General features: G+C 40.7%; 1 protein-coding gene across 2 annotated transcripts in view; it reads right to left on the bottom strand.

Annotated features, from left to right (window-relative positions):
* shroom4 (shroom family member 4) overlaps positions 1–16,014 on the bottom strand; it is a 102,491-nt gene extending 86,477 nt beyond the window's left edge. For both annotated transcript variants that reach the window (XR_011474078.1, XM_070434965.1), the window contains exon 1: positions 15,428–16,014. Coding sequence is in view for 1 of the 2 variants with exons in the window: in XM_070434965.1 (XP_070291066.1) it covers positions 15,428–15,550 (123 nt within the window). In the remaining variant the exon portion in view is untranslated. The remainder of the gene's footprint in view (positions 1–15,427) is intronic.
* Positions 16,015–16,552: the final 538 nt, after the last annotated feature.

Here is a 16,552-nt window from a genome sequence, read left to right as displayed (position 1 = left end):
AGTGAAGTTTGTAAGCCCTCAGGAGCCACCTAACAGCCGCAAGACAGCGCGTCTGGTTCTGTGGATCTGAATGTACGACGTGCATGTAGTCTGCAGCGCAATAAGCGCAAAAATATTACGATGCACAAGGTAAGCAACATCGCAATAGCAGATTCCACTAAACTCTGATAGAGGACACACTTGGTCACAAAGTACAGCAGTTGGTCTTGACAAATGACAAATAACACACCACACTGTTGTGAACACCCACTCCACTTTGTGGGTGATATGACGAGAAAAAAAACAACTCACAGGCAATACCTCAAAAAAGTATTAGACTGCTTAACCTGTGATGCTCTAATTGATTCAGGCGCAACAATTTCCCAAATATCTCAAACTTTGCTGGAAGAACTCAAAAGGGCGGTGGACCCAGCTAAACGTTGGTTAAAAATGGAACGATGCAACACTAAACTTCGAGGGTTCACTCAGACTACCTCGCCTCTCACAACGTGACTCATGCTGAAACTACACTTCCAAATAGAAAAAGTATAGCTTGTTCAACCCTGTGTATGTTACCAGCCTCGAAACTGAACACCTGCTACTCGGAGCAGACTTAATGGATTGTTTGGTCCCACTGATGCATTGGAAAAACAACCAATTGTGGTCACATGTAACCGTGCCAGCTCTATTGACCACACTGTTTTCCCCTAACGCTGGCTGCAACACAGTCCCCTTGATTTACACAGAAAATGATGTTTCGATGCAGAATCTGACTCAAGCAGATATTACAATATCTCGGCACATACAATCAGCAAACCTGATAAACTATTATTTTCATGATTTCGAGACAGCAGTCTCTGAGCAACTTCCCTCCTCCTCGAGGGCAGAGGAGGACCTTGTAAGCATTCCGGAAGTTTGAATAGCATTCGTCGAGAGTCTTAGCAGCGCAAGAAGTACATTCGATATGTTGATAGAACGGCAGCCTAGTCCTCAGATTTTCTCGTGCGACTCCTGTGGTGTGCCGGGCGCATGCACGCTGACACTGTCGCCAGGTGTTTCTTCCGACACATTGGTGTGGCTGGCTTCCGGCTTAAGAGGGCATTATGTCAAGAAGCATGGTTGGGTCGTGTTTCGGAGGACGCGTGGCTCTCGACCTTTGCCTCTCCGCTCGGGAGTTACAGCAATGAGACAAGACTAACTACCAATTGGATACCACAAAACCGGGGAGAAAAAGTGGTCAAATAAAAATAAAAATAAAATATTTTTTAAAAAGTGACCAGTGTTCAATGACTATGTACATAGACTACTGCCCTACGGACGATTTAACAGTCTAATGACCTGGAGATCGAGAGACTGATAAAAAGCTTTTCTCTTAGCGTTAATGCAACAGGCCATGGCTCAGGTGGCTGAGGTCCTTGATGATCTTCTTGGCTTTCCCGCGTGCTGTAGAATTCCTGGAGGRCAGGCAGTGTGCCTCCGATAAGGCGTTGTGCTGACCGCACCACCCTCTGGATAGCCCTGCGGTTGCAGGCGGTGCAGTTGCTGTACCAGGAGATGATACAGCCCGACAGAATGCTCTCGATGGTGCATGTTATAGATGGCGAAGAACATGGCTGACGTTTTACACTCTCCCAACCAATTGTGCAATTTTTTTCTTTTTTTTACGTTTTGTGTAACTTTAACTTATTGTGTACATAATGTTGCTGCTACCGTCTCTTATGACCAAAAATAACTTCTGGACATTGGAAAAGCGATTACTAACCTAGACTGCAAGAAACTTTTTCTTTAACGAGTCCGACGAGAAGGATATCCTGCTTCCACTGGAACAGGCCCAGATCCACACCTTTTGCATGAAGAAAAGACGCAGATCGGGGATCCTTCTGAGAAGCCGGAGGCGAGTGAGTAAACTCCCAATGCCTTCCATTCTCCTTGCTAACGTGAAATCGTTCGAAAATAATAGTAGGTCATCAATTTTAAGATTATCCTACCAACAGGACATTAAAAACTGTAACATCTTATGTTTCACAGAGACGTGGATGAATGAAGAAACAGATTTTCCATGCACCGGCTTACGAGGGGTGGGGGTGTGTGTCTTTTTGTCAATAATAGCTGGAGCGTGATGACTAATATTAAAGAAATCTCGAGGTATTGCTCGCCTGAGGTAGAGTACCTTATGATAAGCTGTCGACCACACTATCTACCAAGAGAGTTCTCATCTGTATTATTCGTAGCCGTCCATTTAACACCACAAAGCGAAGCTGGCACTAAGACCGCTCTCAACCAACTCGATAAGGCCATAAGTTAAGAAGAAAATGCTCACCCAGAAGCGGCGCTTCTGTTTTGCTAGCACAGACTGGAATATGTTCCGCGATTCATCCAATGGCATTGAGGAATACACCACCTCAGTAATCGGCTTCATCAATAAGTGCGTCGATGACGTCGTCTCCACAGTGACTGTACGTACATATCCAGAAGCCATGGATTTCAAGCAACATCCACATCGAGCTAAAGGCTAGAGCTGCTGCTTTCAAGGAGTGGGAGACTAATCGGACGCTTATAAGAAATCTCGCTATGCCCTCAGACAAACCATCAAACAAGTAAAGCGTCAATACACGATTAAGATTGAATCTACACCAGCTCTGACGCTCGTCGGATATGGCAGGGCTTGAAAACTATTATGGACTACAAAGGGAAACCCAGAAGCAAGTTGCCCAGTGACGTGAGCCTACCAGATGAGCTAAATGCCTTATATGCTCACTTGAGGCAAGCAACACTGGAGCAAGCGCGAGAGCACCAGCTGTTCTGGATGACTGTGTGATAACTCTCTCGGTAGCCGATGTGAACAAAACCTTTAAACAGGTCAACATTCACAAAGCTGCTGGGCCAGACAGATTACCAGAACGTGTACTCAAAGCATGTGCGGACCAACTGTCAAGCGTCTTCACTGACATTTTCAACCTCTCCCTGACCGAGTCTGTAATACCTACATGTTTCAAGCAGACCACCATAGTCCCTGTGCCCAAGGAAGCGAAGGTAACCTGCCTAAATGATTACCGCCCCGTGGCACTCACATTGGTAGTCACAAAGTGCTTTGAAAGGCTGGTCATGGCTCACATCAACAGCATCCTCCCGGACACCCTAGACCCACTCCAACTCGCATACCGCCCCAACAGATCCACAGATGACCAATCACAATCGCACTCCACACCGCTCTTTCTCACCTGGACAAAAGGAATATCTATGTGAGAATGCTATTCATTGACTACAGCTCAGTATTCAACACCATAGTGCCCTCAAAGCTCATCAATAAGCTAAGGATCCTGGGACTAAACACCTCCCTCTGCAACTGGATCCTGGACTTCCTGAAGGGCCGCCCCCAGATGGTAAGAGTAGGCAACAAAATGTCTGCCATGCTGATCCTCAACACTGGGGCCCCTCAGGGGTGTGTAGTTAGTCTACTCCTGTATTCCCTGTTCACCCAGGACTGCGTTGCCAAACACGACTCCAACACCATCATTTCAGCGACAATGGTGAGACAGCCTATAGGGAGGAGGTCAGAGAACTGGCAGTGTGGTGCCAGGACAACAACCTCTCACTCAAATGTGAGCAAAACAAAGGAGCTGATCGTGGACTACAGGAAAAGGCGGGCCGAACAGGCCCCATTAACATCGACGGGGCTGTAGTGGAGCAGTTCGAGAGTTTCAAGTTCCTTGGTGTCCACATCACCAACAAACTATCATGGTCCAAACATACCAAGACAGTCGTGAAGAGTGCACGACAAAACCTTTTCCCCCTCAGGAGACTGAAAAGATTTGGCATGGGCCCCCAGATCCTCAAAAGGTTCTACAGCTGCACCATCGAGAGCATTCTGACCAGTTGCATCACCGCCTGGTATGGCAACTGCTCGGCATCTGACCATAAGGTGTTATAGAGGGTAGTGTGAACGGCCCAGTACATCACTGGGGCCAAGCTTCCTGCCATCCAGGACCTATATAATAGGCGGTGTCAGAGGAAAGCAAATAAAATTGTCAGAGACTCCAGTCACCCAGGTTAAAGACTGTTTCCTCTGCTACCGCACGGCAAGTGGTACCGGAGCACCAAGTCGAGGACCAAAAGGCTCCTCAACAGCTTCTACCCCCAAGCCATTAGACTGCTGAACAATTCATAAAAACCGACACCGGACAATTTACATTGACCCCCCCCCTGTACACTGCTGATACTCGCTGTCTGTTTATTATCTATGCATAGTCACTTCGCCCCCACCTACATTTGCAGATTACGTAAACTGGCCTGTACCTCTGCACACTTTCTCAGTACCGGTGCCCACTGTATATAGCCTCGTTATTCTTATTGTGTTACCTTTTATTTTAGCCTACATGGTAAATATTTTCTTCTTCTTGAACTGCAATGTTGGTTGAGGGCTTGTAAGTAAGCATTTCACTGTAAAGTCTACACTTGTTGTATTCGGCGCATGTGGCAAATAAAGATTGATTTGATCTGTAGAAATTTGTGAGGGTCTTATGGGCCAAGCCAAATTTCTTCGGCATGAAGGGACCATTTCAGGTCCTCAGTGATGTGCACGCAGAGGAACTTGAAGCTTTTGACCCGTACCACTGCGGCCCGTCGATATGGATGGGGGCATGCTCTCTCTACTGTCTCCTGTAGTCTACGATCAGCTCCTTCATTTTGTTGAGGGAGAGGCTATTTTCCTGGCACCATTCCGCCAGGGCTCTCACCACCTCCCTGTAGGCTGAAACGACCTTGCCCACTTCACCAAAACCTTCCCCTCCCCCTATTTCCCCTCCCTCCTCCTCTCCCCTTGGGAAGATAAGGTCCTTTGGTGTGGTTTCTCTAATGGACACGTTCAAACACTGGCCGAAACTTCAGGATGTGTTATGTAGGAGTGTGTGACAGAGAGGGTGTGTGTTTGTGTGTGCACTCCACTGTAAATTCCCCAATTCCCAACTGTTCCTATTCACTAGTTCCACTGTTCCATTTAAAGTAGAGAAGGAGGGAAGGAAAAGTATGACTATTTCACCCCGAGGTACCAGTAACACCGTGTGTGTGTGTGTGTGTGTGTGTGTGTGTCCGTCCTGTGGTACCAGTAACACCAGAGCATGAGAACGAGGGAGTCAGGAAAGGGGTGAAGGAACGGACAGAGAGAATGAAAGAACGCATGATATACAGTACAAAGAAGTTATTGTCAGTTTCTTTCTACCAGTGTATTTTTCGGCTTGTGAAACTACCTCTAACTTCCTTCATACTGGACACAGACACATAAAAATGGTATCCGCGAGCTAATCTGACTCTGGGGAAGAAAATAAAGGGCATCAATGCCAAAATTAAAAAGGTATCCCTTTGACACTTGTCCTCTTATTGCAACTTGTAAAATATTGATTTGGGGCAACTAGTAAAGAGATTCCCATTGAGTTAATGCATAAAGCAGCTCAATGTTACAACTGGTAAAAATTTTACAGCCATTAACACTGGGCTATCTACGACGGTAACATCAAACAAAAGTGTTCCATGTGGTTCTCAGGTCTATTAGGCCAATAATAAAGACTTAAAACACTACATCAGCCTAGATGTTTCACAAATAAGCAAAGTCATAAGATACTAAATAAGACTATATACATAAGATAGATGAAATACATAAAACATCCTTACATCTGGAGCCAGAGTAGGACAAATACAACAGTATCCCCAGAACTGGCCTTCCAGCCTCTCTATTATACCGTGTTTTAATGTGGCAAGCCTACAGACCTAGTAGAAACAGCTTAGGGGGTTCAGAGATGGAAAGATAGAGAGGAGATAGGAACATTTCATATCTCCAGTCCTGACTACAAGTTTTTAGAAGCAGCAGGAGCAGAAATATTAACAAATGACAACAGTACACCACCATCATAGCCACAGACATTATGCACTTTCTGTATTCATAATAATAACAAACAAACACACATTGGTGACTCCTATGTCTGATGCCACTCCATATGGGTTTTGTGTAGCCAGTTAGCTAGCAGGTTTAGGCAGAGAATTGGCTTCTATCAGATGTAACCAGTGTCATTTAACCCCTAACCAACAGGATTATAGTAGAATAACACACACACAAAGAGAGACAATCCTCTTTCTCAGGATACCACAGGAGGGTAAGAGATGAAGGATTATACAGTGTTATCAGTAAGGAAGGACACATGGTCAGTCAAATACCATGCATCTTGTACTAAAACATGAGGCTCTACCCTTTCTAAGAGAATAGGGGATATCCCTCTACTCTTTCTCCCACTCCCTTTCATTCTCCTCTAGACCCTCTTCCCCCCCTCTCTGGCTCAGAGAGGGGTGAATCTGGAAGACATGCACAACACACACTAGTGTTGCACGGTATACTGAAACTTCTGTACTTTTTCTATACTAGAAAAATGAAAAACTATTCAGTACTAGAATGTGTTACTTTCAGTACTTCTGTCAAATGTGTCTCACTGATCAAGCCCGTCTAACAGTGCAGCGTACCCCTTACTTTGTGCGCACCGTGCATGCTCCAATTACTCATTTCTAGCCTGCACTTGGAGTCTTGGCTGCTACGTGTTAGCTCCCCACGATGCACAGAAGTTTACACACTTGAATAACGCAACACGGCACGACCTCCTGCTGAAGTAATCCCCAATACATATTTGCACCGCATTACACAGTACAAATATGGATTCATTTTTTTTATTAATGTAGTATGGAACCGTGGACTTAATACAAAGGTTGGACTTATGGTAATGCAGAATGGGAATGATGAACTTATCCTTTTTCTATTTAGGAAATATGGAACTTTGGACAATATGGACGTAATATCAGTTTTTTTATTTAGGGGACGGCGAGGATGGTTAAGGCTGACTTTCAAATGTATTACATTTGAAGATTGGTATTTCTAATGTACAAAGTAATTTTTTTTGTTTCACATGACATGGCCTAATTGTAGAGGTCGAGAATATTATGACTTAAAAGCTCTTATATAGTGCGGCCCTTGCTCGCCGATGTGAATCGGAAGGATTAGCCTTTAAGATTAATAAATCTATTCATATTACATTTTTAGTGCTAGGATAAAGGATTATATAATTAAAAACCTGCCTAGGTTTTCTATTGGAATAGGCCTACACGATCCTAAAATAATTGGTGTTATTGGTGTTATTATTTATTAAAAATAAATATAAAAAATGTTAAGGATGATTATTCTTCCGATACACACCGGCAAATGGATGGATTAGGTATTGTCAACAGGGTTGTTGTCTCTAGTGTGTGGCAGGCTGGTTAACACTGGGATAAAGGGATTAAAGTTAACAGTAGAACTAATACAATAACTGGCTTACGGAAGCACTTCTCTAAGCAAGAGAAAGGTATATTATATATTTCCATAAGCTATTTATGCTACCTTTTATATTCTTGATCCTAATGATTATAGGCCTAGGTGTAAAACAGCTGAAGTGATAGAGCAACAACTCTTGAATAAAAAACAAAATGTGTATGGGTGGAGAGAGGGTTGGTTTTACAGGTTTACTCGCTCTGGATTGTCAGTACTGCATGTGTTCTTGGCTGTGTCAGAGTCGATTGTGAGTTGAACTTGGGTATGCCTTCCCATAAGAGAGTGCCCGGGGTTGGCTTGCAGTCGGCTCTGGCACAGCCATGGCACGATATAATGTGATGCCTAAGAATAATTTTTACTTGCAGTCATTAGAATCTATGTTCCTTTTTCCTTCTTCCTTTTTTTTGTCAGAATACAACAGGATATAATGAGGACTACATGAAATATGTCTTGCATGTAATGGACATAAAAAAAGGTCTGGTCTTGCGATATATTTATGAAGTTCTCTTCATTTTTTTTTATTTTTTTTTAAGTCAAACCATTGAATCCAATGAACTGAGCAGGCTAGGCTGACATGCTTATAGCCTTGCTAGGACTTTCAAATATGACCATTAATTTATAAGATTGTGCTGTTATTATTTCTATTAATATTATCTCTTATTGTTACTATTTACGTTTTCTGACTGTTTTCCATGTTATTTGGTTAGTTCTCTTAAGCATCCTCAGATATTTATGGACTTCCCATATTTCCCTCTGGCCAACAGCAATTGGCGGCCAAGGGTTTGCCTTAGGACGCAAAGGTGCGTTGTGAGTCAGGGAGATGATCTGATGGTCTTAGTGACAACAGACCTAGATATGGGGGGTTTTAGTCGGTGGAATATTAGGGCAATTGGGAGGTTTACAAAGTTGCAGCTACAGTATGCGTAACAGTTTAAATTACTATGGTACCGCTACATGGACACTTAATCATCATGGTGCTTTTTAAAATGGTAAGTTTACAAACATTGGTTGTGGTAAGTATAATTGAAACTTGGGCACCATTATGGTAAGTGGGGAAATAAGTATAGCAAGTTATAATTGTAATGGCTTAGCAGATCATAAAAAAACACATTTTTACATGGCTAAAAGACAAAATATAGAAAAAGGACTGGGAGGGAGAAATATACTTTTGTCATGGGCAAAGAAAACATATGTTTTCTAATAACAATAATGTAAAATTAACACATTTACAGAAAGACCTGTCTGAAGGCCACCTTAAAGAAGAGGAACTTTTTGAGGCAATAAAATCTTTTCAGTCTGGAAAAACACCAGGGCTTGACGGTATACCAGTAGAGGTATATCAGACCTTTTTTGATGTACTCAAAGACCCATTATTAGCATGTTTTCATTACTCTTATACAAATGGTAGACTTTCAGGTACTCAACAAGGTCTGATTTCATTACTACTAAAACAGGACCCAGGTGGTAAGTATAAAGACCCAGTCCATTTAAAAAACTGGGAGGCCTCTTACACTTCAATGTCGTGATGCGGAAATCCTGGCGAAATGCATAGCACATAGAATTTAAAAAAAGGTTTTACCAGATATTGTTCATCCTGATCAAACAGGTTTTTACATGGATGACATATTGGAGATAATATATGACAATTACTTAAAACAATTGAACATTATGAAATATCGAAGATACCAGGCCTGGTCTACATAGCAGATTTTGAAAAGGCGTTTGATAAAGTACGACTAGAATTTATATATAAATGCCTGGATTACTTAATCTCTTATACAATGGGTTAAAGTTATGTACAGCAACCCCAGATGTAAAATAGTCAATAATGGTTACTTCTCAGAAAGTATTGAGCTTTTAAGCGGAGTATAACAAGGCTGTCCGTTGTCTCCATATCTATTTATTATGGCCATTGAAATGCTAGCTATTAAAATTAGATCCAACAAGAACGTCAAGGGGTTAGAAATCCAGGGGATAAAAACAAAAGTGTCAATGTATGCCGATGACTCTAGTTTTTTTCTTAAGTCCGCAATCTGGATCCCTGCACAGTCTCACTGAAGAACTTGATCACTTGTCTAGCCTCTGGAATAAAACCTAATTATGACAAGTGTACCATATTAAGTATTGGATTGTTTACACTACCTTGTACTTTACCAATAAAATGGGCAGATGGTGAAGTAGACATACTTGGTATACACATCTCAAAAAATATAAATTAACTTACCACAATTTCAATATAAAGTCAGCAAAAAAAGATAAGATTCTGCAACCATGGAGAGGTAAATACTTGTCTATTTATGGGGGGGGGGGGGGGGTGTTAATCACACTGATTAACACTTTGGTCCTATCACAGTTTACTTACTTACTTACTAATGGCACTGCCTACTTCAAATGACTATTTTTTAAATCATATGAGCAAAAAATATTTCATTTTATTTGGAATGCTAAGCCAGACAAAATTAAAACGTGCCTATTTATATAATGAATAGGAGTTTGAGGGGCTAAAATTATTAGATATTAAAGCTTTAAACCCCTCACTAAAAGCTTCATTCATACATAAGTTATACTTAAACCCAAAATGGTTCTTCAGTAGATTATTAAGGAATACTCATACTTTGTTCAAAAATTGCCTTTTTGCCGTTAATACAGATTACAACTTCTCATATGCAAAAAAAAAATGTGTTTCAAGTATCGCCCTTTCTTAAACAAGCCATACAAAGCTGGTTACAATTTCAGTTTTATCCTCCAGAAAAAATCTAACAAATATTACAACAAATGTTATGGCTAAAGTCCAATATACGAATTAACTTCTTTGAGGAAGGGGGCAGTATTTTCACGTCCGGATGAAAAGCGTGTTCAGAGTAAACTGCCTGCTACTCAGGCCCAGATCCTAGGATATGCATATTATTCGTAGATTTGGATAGATCACACTGAAGTTTCTAAAACTGTTTGAATGATGTCTGTGAGTATAACAGAACTTGTATGGCAGGCAAAAACCTGAGAAAAAATCCAACCAGGAAGTGGGAAATCTGAGGTTTGTAGGTTTTCAACTCTTTGCTTATCCAAGATACAGTGGAAATGGGGTCATGTTGCACTTCCTAAGGCTTCCACTAGATGTCAACTGTCCATAGAACCTTGTTTGATGCTTCTACTGTGAAGTGTGGGCGAATGAGAGGAGATTGAGTAAGGTCTCTCCCAGAGTGCCACGAGCTGACCATGCGCTGACCATGCGCGTTCATGTGAGAGTTAGCTGCGTCCCATCGCATTTCTGAAGACAAAGGAATTCTCCGGTTGGAACATTATTGAAGATTTATGTTAAAAACATCCTAAAGATTGATTCTATACATCGCTTGACATGTTTCTACGGACTGTAACGGAACTGTTTGAACTTTTCGTCCGTACTTTCCGCGCGTCGTGAGTTTAGATTGTGTACTGAACGTGCGAACAACAAGGAGGAATTTGGACATAAATGATGGACATTATCGAACAAAACAAACATTTATTGTGGAACTGGGATTCCTGGGAGTGCATTCTGATGAAGATCATCAAAGGTAAGTGAATATTTATAATGCTATTTCTGACTTATGTTGACTCCAACATTGCGAATATCTCTTTGGGTTGATTTGTCATCTGAGCGCCGTACTCAGATTATTGCATGGTTTGCTTTTTCCGTAAAGTTTTATTTAAATTCTGACACAGCGGTTGCATTAAGGAGAAGTGGATCTAAAATTCAATGTGTAACACTTGTATTTTCATCAACATTTATGATGACTATTTCTGTAAATTGATGTGGCTCTGCAAAATCACCGGATGTTTAGGAACTACTGAACATAAAGCGCCAATGTAAACTGAGATTTTTGGATATAAATATGAACTTTACCGAACAAAACATACATGTATTGTGTAACATGAAGTCCTATGAGTGTCATCTGATGAAGATCAAAGGTTAGTGATTCATTTGATCTATATTTCTGCTTTTTGTGACTCCTCTCTTTGGCTGGAAAAATGGCTGTGTTTTTCTGTGAATAGGCACTCACCTAACATAATCGTTTGGTTTGCTTTTGTCGTAAAGCCTACTTGAAAATCGGACACTCTGGCTGGATTTACAACAAGGCTATCTTTAAAATGGTGTAAAATAGATGTATGTTTGAGGAATTTTAATTATGGGATTTCTGTTGTTTTGAATTTGGCGCCCTGCAGTTTCACTGGCTGTTGACGAGGTGAGACACTACTGTCCCACATACCCTATAGAGGTTAATAAAAAAACATTCTTTATGGGAATTTTTATTTATTTATGATATTACATTTATTAATGATATTATGAATAGAAATGGAGTTGTTACATATGCAGTTATCAAAAATGTATGGGAATATCTGCTCAATCCCAACTTACAACCAACTGATTGCAGAAATTGAGGAGGCAAGTGGAAAAGGGAGAATGTAGGGAATTTGTTTGCCTGCCATATATTAAAGTTACAAACTGGCTGAAAGGAACTGGCATAAATAGAAAAATATACCAGTTTCATCTGAGGACAAAAATGTTGACAGCTGCGCCATACAGGTTGCAAAATAAATAGGAGATTTTCGATGTACCAATTCCATGGCACATGGTTTATGAACTAGTACAAAAAGTTACACTTGATTCAACACTTAGAGTTTTTCTATTTAAATAATATCAATATCTTGCCACCAACAGAATGCTATATGTACAGGGCATACAACAATCTCAGCTCTGCAGATTTTGCTGCGAAGAGACAGAATCAATATGTCATTTATTCTGGTATGGCCCCTATGTAGCTTGTTTCTGGTCACAGGTTCAGGAATGGCGATTTGGAAAGCCATAGTCAATCAATAAATAATATAAAAGTACTCGTAGGAATGGTTTTCATCTTTAGCTCACAATCTGTGGATAATATATGATTAGAAAGGTTCAAAAATTGTGAAAAACATCACAGCACCATTGAAAAATACACATTACCGTTCAAAAGTTTGGGGTCACTTAGAAATGTCCTTGTTTTTGAAAGAAAAGCACATTGGTTGTCAATTAAAATAACATCAAATTGATCAGAATTACAGTGTAGACATTGTTAATGTTGTAAATGACATTTGTAGCTGGAAACGGCAGGTTTTTTATGGAATATCTACATAGGCGTACAGAGGCCCATTATCAGCAACTATCACTCCTGTGTTCCAATGGCACATTGTGTTAGCTAATCCAAGTTTATAATTTTAAAAAGGCTAATTGATCATTCGTAAACCCTTTTGCAATTATGTTAGCACAGCTGAAAACTGTTGTGCTGATTATAGAAGCAATAAAACTGGCCTTCTTTAGACTAGTTGAGTATCTGGCGCATCAGAATTTGTGGGTTCAATTACAGGCTCAAAATGGCCAGAAACAAATAACTTTCTTCTGAAACTCAGTCTATTCTTGTTCTGAGAAATGAAGGCTATTCCATGCGAGAAATTGCCAAGAAACTGAAGATCTCATACAACGCTGTGACTACTCCCTTCACAGAACAGCACAAACTGGCTCTAACCAGCATAGAAAGAGTGGAAGGCCCCGGTGAACAACTGAGCAAGAGGACAAGTACATTAGAGTGTCTCGTTTTAGAAACAGATGCCTCACAAGTCCTCAACTGGCAGCTTCATTAAATAGTAGCTATTTAAGCTGACAGTTGAGGACTTGTGAGGCATTGGTTTCTCAAACTAGACACTAATGTACTTGTCCTTTTGCTCAGTTGTGCACCGGGGCCTCCCACTCCTCTTTTCATTCTGGTGAGAGCCAGTTTGCACTGTTCTGTGAAGGAAGTAGTACACAGCGTTGTACCAGATCTTCACTTTCTTGGTAATTTCTCACATGGAATAGCCTTCATTTCTCAGAACAAGAATAGACTGACAAGTTTCAGAAGAAAGATCTTTGTCTGTTTCTGGACAGTTTCTCTCAGCCTCTAAAACTGTGCGGTCATACGCAGGACCTAGCGGTCATACGCAGGACCATATCTATGGTGAAATCACATGTAATTTTACATTTTTTTTCTTAGCGTTTAAAGAGAAGGACATGGCCGTTTAAACATTAAGAACATTTTGACAACTCACTCACACACGCACAATTGTGTCAAATCTAAGCACTAGAAACTTTTAATCACACCCGGCTGTGATAAAGGAGAAGAAACTACTGTCCCAAAGTGCACCCTATTCCCTATATAGTGCATTACTGTTGCCCAGACCCGTACGGACCATGGTAAAAAGCAGTGCACTACATATGTAATAGGGTGCCATTTGGGATGTAGACCTAAAAGCTACTGCAGTCATGTGGAAACAACAATAGGTGACTGTCTGTGCACTGTTGAACATGTGGGCAATTCCATTATTTGAATTAGTTTTCACTTTAAAATGTTTGCCAAACAAAACATCAACTAAAAACTTTGATTTCATAGTTTAACGAACCATACAACTCTTTGTAAACTTTGGTAACGGAATTATGGTAAAATCTGTCAGTGTTTGGAAAATGTGGTCGCATAAAAACCTAAGATTCAAAGATATCTGCAGAAAGAATGAGGTGTCAGCTATGACATGGCACCTTGAATTTGAAAAATTATGTGGGTTACGGTATTTATGGGTAACAATCTACCATGTACAGGATTTATGGGTCCCTGATCTGTACTATACAGAAATGCATAATTATGGATATGAATATCATTATATTCATGGTGATGCATCCTGAATAGGTACACAAAGGTAGCATATGCAATATCCTTTTTCATATTTCGGTATAATTGTACACACTGGCTATTATTGTAATGAGCTCCGCCCCCAAACAAGACCACATTTGGTTGGTCCGGTCCAGACCAAATCTGAAACAATTATAGATGTCTGTGTTTCGCAACTTTGGACAGCACAGCAGAGTTCCATATTGTACAGTAAAGTAGATATGTTCAGTACAATACACTGTACTCTACTCTAGTGTGCTCTACTGTACTGAACTCTACACTACTCTTTTCTTGACTGTACTGTTGTCTACTGTACTGTACAAACTTGTGAAACATAGATGTCTAGGATTGGTTCAGATTTGGTCCGGCCAGGGCATACTGACCATGTCTTGGCTTTGACCACCAGACCACAGAAAGAGAGAAAAAACTGTTTTGTTGAGCTGAACATAACAGTATGCCAGTGGAAGGGAGGACAGTAGCAGTTGACCCAACTGTGGTTTATGACTACTATGATTTCCCATTGTAGCCAATTCAATTGCAAATAATTCTGATTTAGTCACAGAATTATGGGATTTAAATCACTTAATACATTCATAAACAAACTTGATATCAGTAAAAACACTAACTAAATTGGTAGGTATACCTTTACTTGCTACTTCGGTGAGTGTGAACTTTCATTATCCCCCCATGAGGGAGAGAAAATAGAAATTATCTTAATAAAATTTGGGTTTTTGGTATTGGAATTACACGGCAATGTTTGTTCAATTTAATAGAGAAGGCAAATAATTTCTCTAAAACTAAATAAAAAAGTGTTCATATTAGTTGGCAGGGGTCTTTGCTTCAACAACATGATTGTGTTTTGATGGATTTATAATCCTGTGTAAAACTGTTTCTGGTATATGTTGACCAGAAGTCAATGATTTTGCTTATTCCTATTTTTTTAGGTTGGAAGATGGCTTAAAAAAAGGTATATGCCTTAATAAGAATCTATAAAACTCAGCTTTGACAGCTAATTTGAAAGTCTCCTATGCACTTCCCATGTTGGTGCTTATGGGTCATTTTAGATGGAAATGCCCAGTAGTGACCACTGCAAGCTATACTATGTATTCTTATTTCTATATAGTCACAAGAATGATCTAAGTTTCAAAGGACTGTGGTGGAACATTGATGAATTAAAGGCAAAGAAGTTGCAACAAAATATCCAGCCATGCAGTTCTACAGACTGGACATGTTACTCTCACACACAGTCATAAACCACAAAATATTATGTAGCCTAACAAATGGACATTGCATTGGCCTTGTGGACGGTCAGTCTAACAGTAAAAGCTCAACTAAAACGTATCATACGACAACAGAGCGCGTGCGAGAGTTCTGAAAACAAATCACGACTCACTTTAGTGATGATGAGCGGTTCTCCGTGCTCGAGACCTCCTTTCAGCGTGAACCCCCAAGGCGTGCCTCCGTTTAACTGGACTGGGATATGGTTAAACGACACGAGCTGCTCAACAGTCTCCATTCTAGATCTCTTTTAACGTTATTATACTCGCGGTAACCGACCGAGCGGAGTGGAAAGGAGTCACTTTTCTACCTGCGCCGTTTTAGAACTCGGTCTCCATCACTACTAGCCAATGGGTCCTACCATTCCATTGCAATAAAGCAACAAATCGAACAGAGACATTAGTGATACATACAGATTGGGGGAGGGCTAAAAAAAAGTTCAGGCAGTAGCGTTAGTGTTCCACTCTCAGCGGGGTGGTGAAAACGGATGTTTCCGGTTTTCAGGGCTACAGCAGTTTCCCCTGAAAGAACTGTTGTGAGGACTCTGCTCAGGCGTCTTTTTACGCCTGCTACGTTAGTATTCTTCCAAAACCAAAACTTCTCTGACGCAGTAGGAAGAAGTTTTCCCAGTCCCCCAATTTCAAAACTAGTTTGACTGACATCTTTCACAGATAGTCACGGTAGAATTTAAAAACTGTGATTGTACACCTCACTGCGGCACATGTAACGGGGCAGGGGCGGTTGTGGGCGGAGTCGGCCCGGACAGGCCCCGCCCACCACACGTTTTCATTGTTTGAGGTTCATTTGCATAGGCAACACACTACACAATTTAGCATGAGTGGTAACAGATCAAATCTTAATCTAATTTTATTCGTCACATACACATTTTCCAGATGTTCAAATCAAATTTTATTGGTCACATAGACGTGTTTAGAAGATGTTATTGCGAGTATAGCAAAATGCTGTGTTTCTAGCTCCAACAGTGCAGTAATATCTAACAATTTCACAACAAACACACACACACATCTAAGTAAAGGAATGGAATTAAGAATATAGAAATATATGGACAAGCAATATCAGAGCGGCATAGACTAAGATACAGTAGAATACAATACAGTATATACATATGACATGAGAAATGCAAAATATGTAAACATTATTAAAGTGGCCAGTGATTTCAAGTCTGTATATAGGCAGCAGCCTCTAATGTGCTAGTGATGGCTATTTAACAGTCTGATGG

This window comes from Salvelinus sp. IW2-2015, linkage group LG3 (genome assembly GCF_002910315.2).
Source record: "Salvelinus sp. IW2-2015 linkage group LG3, ASM291031v2, whole genome shotgun sequence".
Classification (NCBI taxonomy): domain Eukaryota; kingdom Metazoa; phylum Chordata; class Actinopteri; order Salmoniformes; family Salmonidae; genus Salvelinus; species Salvelinus sp. IW2-2015.
Note: the sequence above shows the minus strand (reverse complement) of the source record. Positions and strands in the feature narration are given on the sequence as shown.